The 13,815-nt window shown below is 42.4% G+C and overlaps 1 protein-coding gene across 2 annotated transcripts in view; it reads left to right on the top strand.

Annotated features, from left to right (window-relative positions):
* Positions 1 to 13,815, top strand: part of npm1b (nucleophosmin 1b) — a 126,866-nt gene that overhangs the window by 22,823 nt on the left and 90,228 nt on the right. For both annotated transcript variants that reach the window (XM_043693064.1, XM_043693141.1), the window contains one exon: positions 4,156 to 4,249. In XM_043693064.1, the coding sequence (XP_043548999.1) occupies positions 4,156 to 4,249 (94 nt within the window). The remainder of the gene's footprint in view (positions 1 to 4,155; positions 4,250 to 13,815) is intronic.

The following is a 13,815-nucleotide window of genomic DNA, read 5'->3' as shown; positions in this document are numbered from 1 at the left end:
TCCTGCCCTCACTAGCTCGTAGCACTGGGAGTAATCCAGATATTCCTACTCTTGAGGACCTCCTTTTTAAATTTCTGCCGAACTGTCTGTAATCTCCCTTCAGAGTCTCAACCTTTTCTCTTCCAATGTCATTGTCCACATTGGAACCAATGACCTCCTGCTGGCCCCTCTTCCCCCGTGAGAACATACTGCACCCTCTCTGAGACATCCTTGATTTTGGCACCAGGGGAACAACACACCATTCTGCTTTTTCTCTGCTGGCCACAGAAACGCCTGTCTGTACCTCTGACTACAGAATCCCCTAACACAATTGATCTTTTGGGAGCCAACGTGCCCCTCATTCCTTGTAAACAAAGCTTCTCACTGTATGCCAGTGCACATGACAAAATCGATCAATCATCGGGAAGGGAATCATTGTTTTTCCAGAGAAAGCAGGTTATGTCGGGTTAAGGGGAAAGGCACAGGTTTGTTGCTCATTCAGGGAGTTGACGAAGACACCTTGGGCCAAGTGGCCACTTGTGCCATAAAATCTATGCTTCTGTGACAGGCTATGGTAAATGGTAGGTGGTCCAGATAATCTCGGCCCCCTCTTGGAAAATTCTTGGAAATTCTGCAGAAATTACTAATGTTTACCCTGCAACATTTCTCTGTTCGAGTTTGGTGAGCAATCGGGAGAATGCATTAAAATACCTATTTACAGCAAGGGCTGAAATAGAAATGGACAAGTACAATTGCTACTTTCATAGATAATTCAAATAAATATGCAGTAAAGGTGAGTTTACCATTTCTGTCATATAATTTTCTTTACGGGAGCTAGAAGACCTCAGCGTTATAAACAAACATGTGGTATATTGATGCAACTTTTTTTTTCATACTTTCACTGTGAAAGGAACTTTTGTAGATCGGAGTCTATTTCCTGTATGATATATTTGTTTAGTACAGATTGTAACCCTGCATGTCTCATTCTACAATAATAGCAATTGGATTTTTCTTTTTGTTTACACTGGAAGCTTTTCAGTCTGGTCTTTAGAACACACAACTTGCACATGACTAAAGAAGATTAGATTAGATTCCCTACAGTGTAGGAACAGACCCTTCAGCCCAACAAGTCCACGCTGACCCTCCGAAGAGCAACCCATCCAGACCCACCTCCCTCTGACTAATACACCAAACACTATGGGCAATTTAACATGGCCAATTCACCTGGCCTACACATCTTTGACTGTGGGAGGAAACCAGAGCATCTGGAGGAAACCCACGCAGACACTGGAAGAATGTGCAAATCCCACCAGATAGTTGCCCGATGCTGGAATCGAATCTGGGACTCTGGTGCTGTGATGCAGCAGTGATAAGCACTGCGCCTCCTAAGATCATTGGCTTAACTTAGTTGTAGCCCCTTTGTTCCTGGGCCACGCAGTCATAGATTCCAACTTTACTCCATCCACAACATGGACTGACAATGAAGTACCTTGTTGGACAATGCCTTTGAAAAAGGCAAAGATCCTTTGGATTTTTATGCTACCTTGACCAATAGTTAGCGTATATACTCAAGTAATAGTTGAATTGTTTTGACTACTTTTAAAGGTCAAATTTATGGGGTTGACTATTACATAGATACTACTTTTGAGGGGCTGAAATTCATACCCGTCAAAATTCATACTGTCTCATTCGTAGAAGCCCAATTGATCTCTAAACGAATAAAGTTTTAAAAAAAAACATCAAATTAAGGTAATTATGAAAACCTGGAAGGGAGCACAATAGCTAGTCGGTTGTAAGGCCGAGAGCAGAGCAGAACAACTGGCAGCCTGGAAAGCTGGAGCGGGATGTGGTGATCGGTGCACTGACTCAGAAATGTTGATCTGTTGTCTGTGAAGAACTAGGGTTGACGTTTACATGAGATGGAAAATTCCAGCTAATGTGGCCGAAAATAAGGGGTCGACTTTTACATGAGATCAATTACTGCTCGAGTATATATGGCACCTCTTGCACTTTCCTACATTAAATTCCATGTGCCGTGTTTTTGCCCACTCACTCAGCCTATTGATATTCCCTTGGAGGTTCATTATGTCCTCGTCACATATACCCTGCCACCTATTTTTATTTCAGATTTGGACGCATTGCATTCTGCCTCCTCCTCCAAGTCATTAATATAGATGGTTAACCATTGAGGCCCAAAGACTGATCCTCTGCTACTTAGATCTTATCATACTGAAAAAGACCCATTAATTTGAATTCTGTCTTGTGTTTAATCAATCCTCAATTCGTACTAATATGGCGTAGGGGGTGGATCTGGGTGGTACGCTCTGAGCATCAGTGTGGACTTGATGGGCTGAATGGCCTGCTTCCACACTGTAGGAATTCTATGATTTGTATTTTATAAAGAGGGTGCATTGAAGATTTACAAAGCTGATGCATGAAATGAATGCTCATTTACAAAATGGGAAAGAATTGTTGGGGCATAATTTCCTTTCTTTTTTTTATACTACTGTAGGTTCTTCTGGAGAGCATGCTTTTTGTAGGGAAGAGGGTAACTACAGGTTGTTAATATTGGATAATCACAAAAACCAAGGAATTTGGAATAAACACTTTTACCCAAAGGATGGTGTGAATGTCTGATTCTCAATATAGAGGAATTGATTGTAGTGCTTAATTTAAGGGGAAGTCTAGACAAGCATGTGAGGGAGAAGGCTACCGGGGGAGAGATGGGAAGAGGCTCGAGTGAAACTGTCATGAATTTGTTCAAGGGGAATAGAGTATAAAAATAGGGAGTCCTGGCAAAATCGAAACCATGCATGAGTCAGACACGAAAGATGACAAACTCTAGTTTCTGTCCACAGACATGCTGAGATTTTCCAGCAATTTCTGTTTGTGTTTCACAGTACTTTTTTGAATACTGTGAACCGTTTTGGTCCCCTTGCCTAAGGAAAGGTATACTGATGTTGAGGGGTCACCCAGAGAATATTCACGAGGTTGATCACAGATATGGAGAGGTTGATTAGGTTGATCTTTACCCATGAGAGTTAAGGAGAATGAGAAGAGACCTTATGAAAACATTAGATTCTTAGTGCACTTGACAGGGTAGGTGGAAAGAGGTCATTGCCCTTCTGGCAGAATCTAGGATCAGAGATCCTAATCTGAGTAACCGGTCACCCAGTTAGGAAGAGGTAAGGAATAACTGAGTGGTCAGTCTGTGGAATTCTTCACTGCAGAGTGTTGCGGAGGCCGAGTTAAAGAGTCATAGAGGTACAGCACGGAAACAGATCCTTCGGACCAACTCATCTATGCCAACTTGACTAAATCTAGTCCCATTTGCCAGCACTTAGCCTATGTCTCTCTAAACCTTTCCCATTCGTCTACCCACCCAGATGCCTTTTAAATGTTGTAACTGTACCAGCCTCCAACACTTCCTCTGGCAGCACATACCACACACTTTGTCTACCCTCTGTGTGAAAAACGTTGTCCCTTCGGCCCCTTTTAAATCTTTCCCCTCTTACCCTAAACCTATTCCCTCTAGTTCTGAACCCCCCCCCCCACCGAAGAAAAGACCTTGTCTACTTACCCTATCCATGCCGCTCATGATTTCAATAAGGTCACCCCTCAGCCTTCAGGGAATTAATAAATATGATACAGATTTTTAATTGGTAAGGGAATTTAGTGTAATGGGGAAAAGGCAGGCAGATAGATTTGATGATTATCCAAACAGCCATGACCTTTTTGAATGGTAGAACAGATTCAATGGGCTGAATGGCCTATGTCTGCTTCTTTGTCTTACAGCCTCGGGTATCTCCATATGTGATCCCAAGATAACCCTGGAATCATTACCACCATCTCAAGGCACAGACTAATTATAGTATTTCTAATATTGGTACAGCAATGTAACTTGATATGCTACATTGAAAATTAGGCACCTCTTGCTTTTTAACCCTCATAGGAAGTTAGGACAACTTCTGATGGATAGAGTGATCATGCTTCAATCTTGAATGCAAATCCTGTACATACACTTAACCAAATTGTGAAAATCGTCTGTGTCAAGTTAATCAATAAAGTAATTGGTGAGCCTGGAAGGGGCCTTTAATGTGGACCTGATATAGTATGTTGAGTAAATGAACACATGATTTGAAACAACAAAATTGTAACACCCCATTTTCATTCTAGACCGTCCTGGGAGGGTTTGAGGTGTCCCCTCCAGTCTGTTTACGTCTGAAGACTGGTTCAGGTCCCATCTACATCAGTGGAGAGCACATTGTTGGTGAGTTTCACAGTGCATTACCTTTAAAACTATTGCATGTAATTTTACTTTTGAATTGCAAGTATGGATAAGAGTGTAATAGTGGAAGGGAGTTCTGGGGAAGCTTCTGATTTTTCTGAATAATTACTTGTTCGTGTGGGTAAAACCAAAGTTTATGAACAGAAAGTTCTTTTTATTTCAAATCACTTTGTGGGAAGTGGTAGCTAGCATGTATTGTCCACTTCTCGTTGCCTGGAGGAAGTGATAGCAAGTTGCCTTTTTGACCTCCTACAGTCCCTTTGCTCTAGATAGACCTGCAACGAGGGAGTTTCATGACTTTGACCCAGCAACACTTGAAGGACTGCTGATATATTTCTTTGTAGAATGTCTTGGAGGGGAAACATTCTGCTGTGTTCTGAGAGCCACTGAGCTCCGGTATCCATATTTAAAAGATACCTGGACAACGCTGTGTGCAACTGCAGAGCTGCACACAGCCTCTGTTCATCAACCCTATCCACTCCAGGAGATATCAAAGTGCCATGTTTTAGCGAGAAGTCATCCCAACTGATTTTAATGTAGCCTGGACCTAAATGGCTGCAGAGGTCCGTGGCCATGCACCACTCCAGCTACAATAAATGATATGTGCCCTGACAGAGTATGGAACATTCGCTCATTGGGCATGAAACGTTGCGTAGCAGAGTTATCATTTGGAAGTGTGCCACCGCAGAGGGTGGAAAGACTGGGGTTTAGGAGCTAGGGACTTCTATCAGTGTCTGTCATTTCAGTTCATTTACCAGGGTGGTGCTGTTTGCACCAGTGGTACTACCTGTTGCACATCAGCCAGGGTTCACACTCCAGCATAAAAGGAGCTACTTCGCTCAGCAACTGCACTGTCAGTTCACTGACCTTTCATCACAGAACGTAAAGAATTGAGGTTTTCGCTGAAGGATTATATGGAACAAGGGCAAATGGAAGCCTTTGAGTCGAGCACCATGTGCCAGCTCGAGTCTGGTTTACTGTGTCGGCCATTGTAGCTGCCCCACTGGCACAGGCTTCACCTCCTGACACTAAGCGGTTAACGATAAGAAGCTAGACTTTGTGTGCGACAGGCTTCCCATGGGCTGATCAGCATGGAGGCGCTTCACCCCTAATGCTTTGATTTCTTTAAGCAAACAAATGCCTTGGTTATAAAGGAGCTTATATATCCAGCTGAGTGTTTGAACTGATTCTGCACCCAGCATCCTTCCGGGCAGTGCATTCCAGATCTGAACCACTCATGCAAAGTTTCTTTTTCTCACGCCACATTTGCTTTAAATCTGTGCTCTCTTTCTTGATTCTTTTATAAGGGGGAGATTTCTCCCTATCTAATCTATCCAGACCTGTCAATTTTAAAATGAATCCTATCTCCTTTAATCTCCTTTCTGAGGAGAACATTTCCAATCTATCCTCTTAATTGATGATCTCGTTCCTCAAACCACTTTTTCAAGTCTCCTGTTCACTCTCTCCAATGCATTCACGTTCTTCCTGTAGTGCGACACCCAGAGTTACTCAGAATTACAGCTAAAATCTAACCGGTGTCTTTTACAAATTCAGCAGCATCCCCTTGCGCACTCTCAACCACCTTCAGTGATCTGTATAGATCTACATCCTCTACTCCACATGTTCTCTTCAGCGAAGTACCCCCTGCTTTATATAGGCTGTTCATGTTCTTTCCAGAAAAATGTAACACTTCTCACTTTTCATTTGACTTTCATTTGCTACCTGTCTGCTCACCTTTTTGGAGTTCTACTCTGTTCTCTTTATAGTTGACAATGATACCAAGTTTTGACCCATCCACAAACTGAAATTTTCCCCTAGATGCCAAGATCTAAATCAATAATGTACATCAGACAGTAAGAGATCAAGTACTAAGTCTAAGGGAATTCTATTGCAAACCTTGATCCAGTGTGTAAAATATCCACTGACCAATACTGTTTCCTAAATCTCAACCAATTTTGCATCTGTTGCTACTGTCCCTGTTTATTTAATAACTAAATTTTTTTCTCAAGTCTGTGTGGCACTGTATTGAACACCACCTGAAAATCCAAATCAACTGAATTATGCTCGTTGATCTTTTCTGTTATCTCTTTTTTTAAAAAAAGATCCAGTAAGTCAGTCAAGCATTGATTACCTCTTTAGAAGTAAATGCTGCTTCAAGCTAATCAACCAATCTTTTTTTTGTGTGGCTACTATTTCTATCCTGAATTATTTGTTTCTAGAAGCTTACTCACCATTAAATGTTTAGCAAGTTTCTGTCCACTGCAAACTGACAGGTCTGCAATTGTTGGGCTTATACGTTCAAACTTCTTTGAACAATGGCATAATGTCTGCATTTCTCCAGTTATCTGACATCCCCTCTGAGTCCAGGAAAGACTGACTCTCTTCCCGAATATGGTTTTTCACCACCTTTCTGCACTTTATGATCCTCTGATTCTCTCTTGTATTTTCGATGTGCCATAAGTTTAGTTTTGTTCTATTTTAATTTCGACTTCTTTATCTGGTGACCTCTGAATTTATTTACCATTTATTTTTCCTTTTGAGTGAATGTACTTTCTATTCACTGTTGATGTGGGCATAGTTGGCTTGACGAGCATTAATGCCAATCCCGAGCTCTTCCTGAGAAAGAGGTGGTGAGCTGCCGCTTTGAATTGCTGCAGGAAATTCCAGGATTTTGACCCAGCAACACCTGAAGGAACAGTGATATATTTCCAAGTCAGGACAGTGAGTGGCTTGATACTTGGAGGTGGTGGTGGTGCCATTTGTTGAATTTGCTGCTTTAGTCCTTCTAGATTGACATGGTTATGGGTTTGGAAGGTGCTGTCTAAGGATCTTTGGAAATTTTCTGCCATGCATCTTATAATTGGGTCACACTGCTGCTATTGAGTGGTGGTGGAGGAAGTGGCTGTGGTATCAATCAAGTGGACTGCTTTGTCCTGGATAGTGTCAAGCTGCTTGAGTGGTGTTGGAGTTGTATTCATCTAGGTAAGTGGGGAATATTCCGTCACAATTCTTACTTGTGTCTTGTAGATGGCGGACAGTCTTTAGGGAGTCAGGAGGTGAGTTAGTATTTGCATAGTAGCAGTTGTCGCCTCTGAACTATGAAGGGGATGAGTAGGTAACCACTGTGTATTTATACGGCTACAAAGTGGAAGTGCTGGTGTTGGACTGAGGTGGACAAAATTTAAAAATCACAAGTGTTACAACATGTAGTGAATTTCTCGGCTAATTTAAACCACCAACACAAGATTCATCCTGTACAAAAACATGGCTCAAGGATGGGCAGGACTGGCAGCTTAATGTTCCAGAATAATCATGCTATAGGAAGGATAGAAAGGGAGGCAAGACAGGAGGGGGAGTGGCCTTCTTGATAAGGAGTAGCATTACAGCTGTGCTGAGGGAGGATATTCCTGGAAATACATCCAGGAATGTTATTTGGGTGGAACTGAGAAATAAGAAAGGGATGATCACCTTATTGGGATTGTATTATAGACCTCCTAATAGTCAGAAGGAAATTGAGAAACAAACTTGTAAGGAGATCTCAGCTATCTGTAAGAATAATAGGGTGGTTATGGTAGGGGATTTTAACTTTCTAAACATAAACTGGGACTGCTAAGGGTTTAGATGGAGAGGAATTTCTTAAGTGTGTACAAGAAAATTTTCTGATTCAGTACCTACTAGAGACAGTGCAAAACTTGATCTACTCTTGGGAAATAAGGCAGAGCAGGTGACTGAGGTGTCAGTGGGGGAGCACTTTGGGGCCAGCAAAGAGAAAGTATATTCCTGTTAGGGTGAAAGAGAAGGCTGGTAGATATAGGGAATGCTGGATGACTGAAGAAATTGAGGGTTTGGTTAAGAAAAAGGAAGCATATGTCAGGTATAAACAGGATAGTTCGAGTGAATCCTTAGAAGAGTATAAAGAAAGTAGGAGTATACTTAAGAGGGAAATCAGGAGGGCAAAACGGGGACATGAGATAGCTTTGGCAAATAGAATTAAGGAGAATCCAAAGGGTTTTTACAAATATATTAAGGACAAAAGGGTAACTAGGAAGAGAATAGGGCCCCTCAAAGATCAGCAAGGCGGCCTTTGTGTGGAGCCACAGAAAATGGGGGTGATACTAAATGAATATTTGTATCAGTATTTACTGTGGAAAAGGATATGGAAGATATAGACTGTAGGGAAATAGATGGTGACATCTTGCAAAATGTCTATATTACAGAGGAGGGAGTGCTGGATGTCTTGAAATGCATAAAGGTGAATAAATCCCCAGGACCTGATCAGGTGTACTCGAGAACTCTGTGGGAAGCTAGAGAAGTGATTGCTGGGCCTTTTGCTGGGATATTTGTATCATCGATAGTCACAGGGGAGGTGCCGGAAGACTGGAGGTTGACTAACTTGGTGCCACTCTTTAAGAAGGGTAGTAAGGACAAGCCAGGGAACTATAGACCAGTGAGCCTGAGTTCAGTGATGGGCAAGTTGTTGGAAGGAATCCTGAGGGACAGGATGTACATGTATTTGGAAAGTCAACATGGCTTTGTACATAGGAAATCATGTCTCTCAAACTTGATTGAGTTTTTTGAGGATAGATGAGGGCAGAGTGGTAGATGTGATCTATATGGACTTCAGTAAGGCGCTTGGCAAGGCTCCCCATGGGAGACTGATTAGCAAGGTTAGATCTCCAGAATAAAGGGGGAACTAGCCATTTGGATACAAAACTAGCTCAAAGGTAGAAGACAGAGGGTGGTGGTGGAGGGTTGTTTTTGACACTGGAGGCCTGTGACCAGGCCTGCCACAAGGATCGGTGCTGATCCTCTACTTGTTGTTTACATAAATGATTTGGATGTGAGCATACGAGGTACAGTTAGTAAGTTTGCAGATGACTCCAAACTTGGAGGTGTAGTGGACAGCAAGGAGGGTTACCTCAGATTACAACAGGATGGTCCAATGGGCTGGGGAGTGGCAGATGGAGTTTAATTCGGATAAATGCGAGGTGCTGCATTTTGGGAAAACAAATCTTAGCAGGACTTATACACTTAATTGTAAGGTCCTAGAGAGTGTTGCTGAACAAAGAGACCTTGGAGTGCAGGTTCATAGCTCCTTGAAAGTGGAGTCGCAGGTAGATAGGATAGTGAAGAAGGCGTTTGGTATGCTTTCTTTTATTGGTCAGAGTATTGAGTACAGCAGTTGGGAGGTCATGCTGAGGCTGTACAGGGCATTGGTTTGGCCACTGTTGGAATCTTGTGTGCATTTCCGGTCTCCTTCCTATCGGAAAGATGCTGTGAAACTTGAAAGGGTTCAGAAAAGATTTACAAGGATGTTGCCAGGGTTGGAGGATTTGCACTATGGGGAGAGGCTGAACAGGCTGGGGCTGTTTTCCCTGGAGCGTCGGAGGCTGAGGGGTGACCTTAGAGTTTTACAAAGTTATGAGGGGCATGGATAGGATAATTAGACAAAGTGTTCCCCCTGGGGTGGGGGGAGTCCAGAACTAGAGGGCATAGGTTTAGGGTGAGAGGGGAAAGATATAAAAAGGACCCAAGGGGCAATCTTTTCACACGGTGGCGCGTGTATGGAATGAGCTGCCAGAGGAAGTGGTGGAGGCGGGGCAATCTTTTCACACGGTGGCGCGTGTATGGAATGAGCTGCCGGAGGATGTGGTGGAGGCTGGTACAATTACAACATTTAAGAGGCATTTGGATGGTTATATGAATAGGAAGGGTTTGGTGGGATATGGGCTGAGTGTTGGTAGGTGGGACAAGATTGGGTTGGGATATCCGGTCGGCGTGGACAGGTTGGACTGAAGGGTCTGTTTCCATGCTGTACATCTGACTCTGTGACTCTAAATAGTGACCTCTGGTATAGTTCTTTGCCTCTCAAATTTATAAAGTGAAAATTAACAACTTTACTAAATCCAACAGAGAATATTAATACCAACTATTTATATCTCCTCTCTCTTAAACCTATTGTTTACCTCCAACTCTGCAGTGCTAGTCTTCTTTGACAAAAAATCCCAATTTAAGATTTCCAAAAAAAAAATTCACATTTCAAAATGGGCGGCACGGTGGCAGTGTTTAGCAATGCTGCCTCACAGCGCTAGAGACCCGGGTTCAATTCCTGCCTCAGGCGACTGACTGTGTGGAATTTGCATGTTCTCCCCATGTCTGCGTGGGTTTCCTCCGGGTAGGTGGGACTAGATTGGGTTGGGATATCAGGTCGCTGTAGTCCAGGTTGGACTGAAGGGTCTATTTCCTCCGGGTGCTCCGGTTTCCTCCCATAGTCCAAAGATGTGCAGGTCAGGTGAATTGGCCATGCTAAATTGCCCGAAGTGTTAGGTTAGGGGTATGGGTGGGTTGCGCTTCTGCAGAGCGGTGTGGACTTGTTGGGCCGAAGGGCCTGTTTCCACACTGTAAGTAATGTAATGTAATCTAATCTAAAAACCAGTAGGCTTTGCTGAATCTCCTTTTTATGTAGATTCTCCCTCGGTCAGTTTCGATGTTCTGCCTTGTAAACACCTTCTACGGACAGATACCTCTGAGTTCTTGAGCTAGCAGCCTACATGTGTTGGTCTTTTGGCAGTTCTCTTAGCTGTTCAAAATGTCCGGTTTTATACCCCAAAGCATCAGATCGTTTCATTGGTTTTAATATTTTAAAAATACTAAATTCAAATTTGATTGGATTTTGGTATTTTGGGGCATAATTTAAACTGGCTAAATTTGATTTTGTTTGTGTCCCATGGCAACACAGTTGTACTATTGGTTTCGACCTAAGTGTTACATTGTTACTTTGTGCTGTCTAGCAGTCCTTGCTGGCTTTTCAACTCTCATAAAGGTACAGTACCTCTACATCTTCATAACAACAGGGTTATAGTCCAACAGGTTCATTTGGAAGGAGCAGCACTCTGAAAGCTTGTACTTCCAAATAGACTTGTTGAATTATAACCTGGTGTTGTGAATTTTAGCTTTTATACAGCTTGTCCAGTTCAGTTTCTGGTCAATGGTATCCCCCAGGATATTAATAAGTTATTCAGTGATGGTAATGTCAAAGGACGGTGGTTAGACTTTGTTTTCTTTTAATTCATTCACAGGATGCGGTTGTCACTGCTAGACTGGTATTTATTGCCCATCCTGATTTGCCTGGAGGGCAGTTAAGAGCCATTCACATTGCTGTGCGTCTGGAGTCACATGTAGGCCAGACCAGGTGAAGATGGCAGATTTACTTTCCTGAAGGACATTAGGGAACCAGATGAATTTTTCTGACAATTAGCACTGGTTTGATGGTCATCTAGGTTTTCTTCCTTTAAAATGAAATTAAATTCCACCCTATGCCATGGCTGGCTATTGTCCAGATCCTGCTACATTTGGATGCAGACCACTTCAGCATCTGAGGGCTCACTGATGGTACTGATCATTGTGGAATCATCCTGACTATTCCCAAACCATCTTCTCTTTTGAAGGTTAGGTTCAAACCTCCTGAATGGGATTGGAAACTTCCATATCTTGTAGTTATGTTCTTCTACCCTCTGGATTTTAGACTGAGAGGAGTTCAAATTGAAAGGGGATTGACAAATTAGACGTAGAGAGAATATTTCCACTTGGGGCAACCTAGCATGAGAGATGAAGGGTAGCAGACTTAAAACAGAGATAAAGAGAAATCCCTTCTCTCAAACGATCATGGACTTTACTACCCAGAATATAGTGGATGCTGGAATATTGAATAAATTTGAGGAGGTAGTTAGATTTTTAGTTTAGTAGTGGTTATGGGAAGCAGGTAGGAAAGTTAAGTTGAGACTGAGAGGAGATCTGCCACGACAGTACTAAGTGGTGGAGCTCGCTCGAGGGGCTGAACTGCCTACTTCTAGCTCTTATAAGACTAAACTGTCTTTTGGAAGTCTTATTTTGACTGTGTAAAATTGGTGTATAAGTTAAGCAGGAGAAAGTGAGGTCTACAAATGCTGGAGATCAGAGCTGAAAATGTGTTGCTGGAAAAGCGCAGCAGGTCAGGCAGCATCCAGGGAACAGGAGAATCGACATTTCGGGCATAAGCCCTTCTTCAGGAATCGTATAAGTTAAGCATTTTTGAAACTTGCGCAGTTATGAAACATTGAGTAATGTTTGCACTGACCCCTTTTAAATGGATGTGAACTTAATCTACTTCCTTTTGACTGTCTTGGATTCCGTTTTAATAACTTGAAACAGACTAATCGGCTCATCTTAAGGAGTGAATTAACATGTTAATATGTTACCCCAGATCAAGTTTAGGATCCCAGCCCAGGCTGTTTTAGGGTGAAAGTCTTCTCATTCAACCTTTAGGCTCAAAGAGGCGTTGTAGGAGCAGGAACCTTCACTTTAAGACTACGGTTCACAAAGAAAACCTCATACAGCTGAGACCCTGGAGAGAAGTGTTTCCTCAAATATTGATGGTGTCAGGAATAATCTTGGTAAGTATGTGCATATATATGGTTGTGAAAATTTATTGGAGTGTATTGCTCCATGTCTGCTTATGAAACTGTGTACAACTGAAGCCCATGTACTTTTAAATCTGCCTGAATATTAATGAAATAACAAATGCCCTTGGGTAATTTATGGACTTTATGTTTTGACCACAGATTGGTCTCGATGTGATGCAAACACATTTCGAAGGACCGGTGAATCCAGTGCATCTGCCATACCTAGCACCATTGCTGGGGAGCCTTGCACCAGCCTGAAGCACTTCAAAATGCACACATTACGATGGTGTGACATGCACACTGGAGAAAGTTGATGTTGTTCAGCACCTTTCAGGTTGTGAAAGACACTGGGAGAAGATAAGTTGCTTTGGGGAAAAGGATTTTGAGCCATCAGTGGGATTTATCTGCAAGCTTCAGAAAAGTACGGATTTTGGTGCACCCAACCATAAGCACAGTTGACAGCCATAGAAGGACACTGGGACTTCATGCTAGAGTTGCACAGCTTGGAGTTGAATTTGTGTTGTCGATCGTCATTCAGGATTTCCTCAATTGTTGGGTTGTTCCTCAAACTGCAGCAGAAAAAGCCTTGGAGTAATTTGGCCAGCTTCAAGTGTGTGTTCGTTGAAATTGAAGAACAATAGCCCAGAATCTGCTAAGTCAGCTGCTGAGGCAAATGGATGGGTTCTTATTCTAATGTCTTCTTTTAATGCTCCTTGCAATTAAAAACACTAATTGAGCATTGAATTAATGACTGTACTGACGTTGGAGTACTAAAATGTCAAATATTTGCAAATAAATGATTGCACAAATAATACGGTAGTTTCTTTATTCTTTCTGAAGCTGATTCAGGCTGTATGCATAACATCAAAATGCTATGGATGCTGGAAATCTGAACTAAAAGGTAAAATATTGGAAATACTCAGACAGGAAATACATGTGGAGGGGATAACAGATCCTGGCATCCCTTTCTTAACAGATCTGTTAATGTCTCTCTTCCTCCACCCTGACCTACATAACCTACTCAGGCATAGACACTACACAACCACAGTGGTTCATGAAGGTGGTTCACCACTACTTTCTTGGGCAAACTATTATCTTTCGTAGCAG

This window comes from Chiloscyllium plagiosum, chromosome 1 (assembly GCF_004010195.1).
Source record: "Chiloscyllium plagiosum isolate BGI_BamShark_2017 chromosome 1, ASM401019v2, whole genome shotgun sequence".
Classification (NCBI taxonomy): Eukaryota; Metazoa; Chordata; class Chondrichthyes; order Orectolobiformes; family Hemiscylliidae; genus Chiloscyllium; species Chiloscyllium plagiosum.
This window is presented reverse-complemented; position numbering and strand designations above follow the sequence as displayed.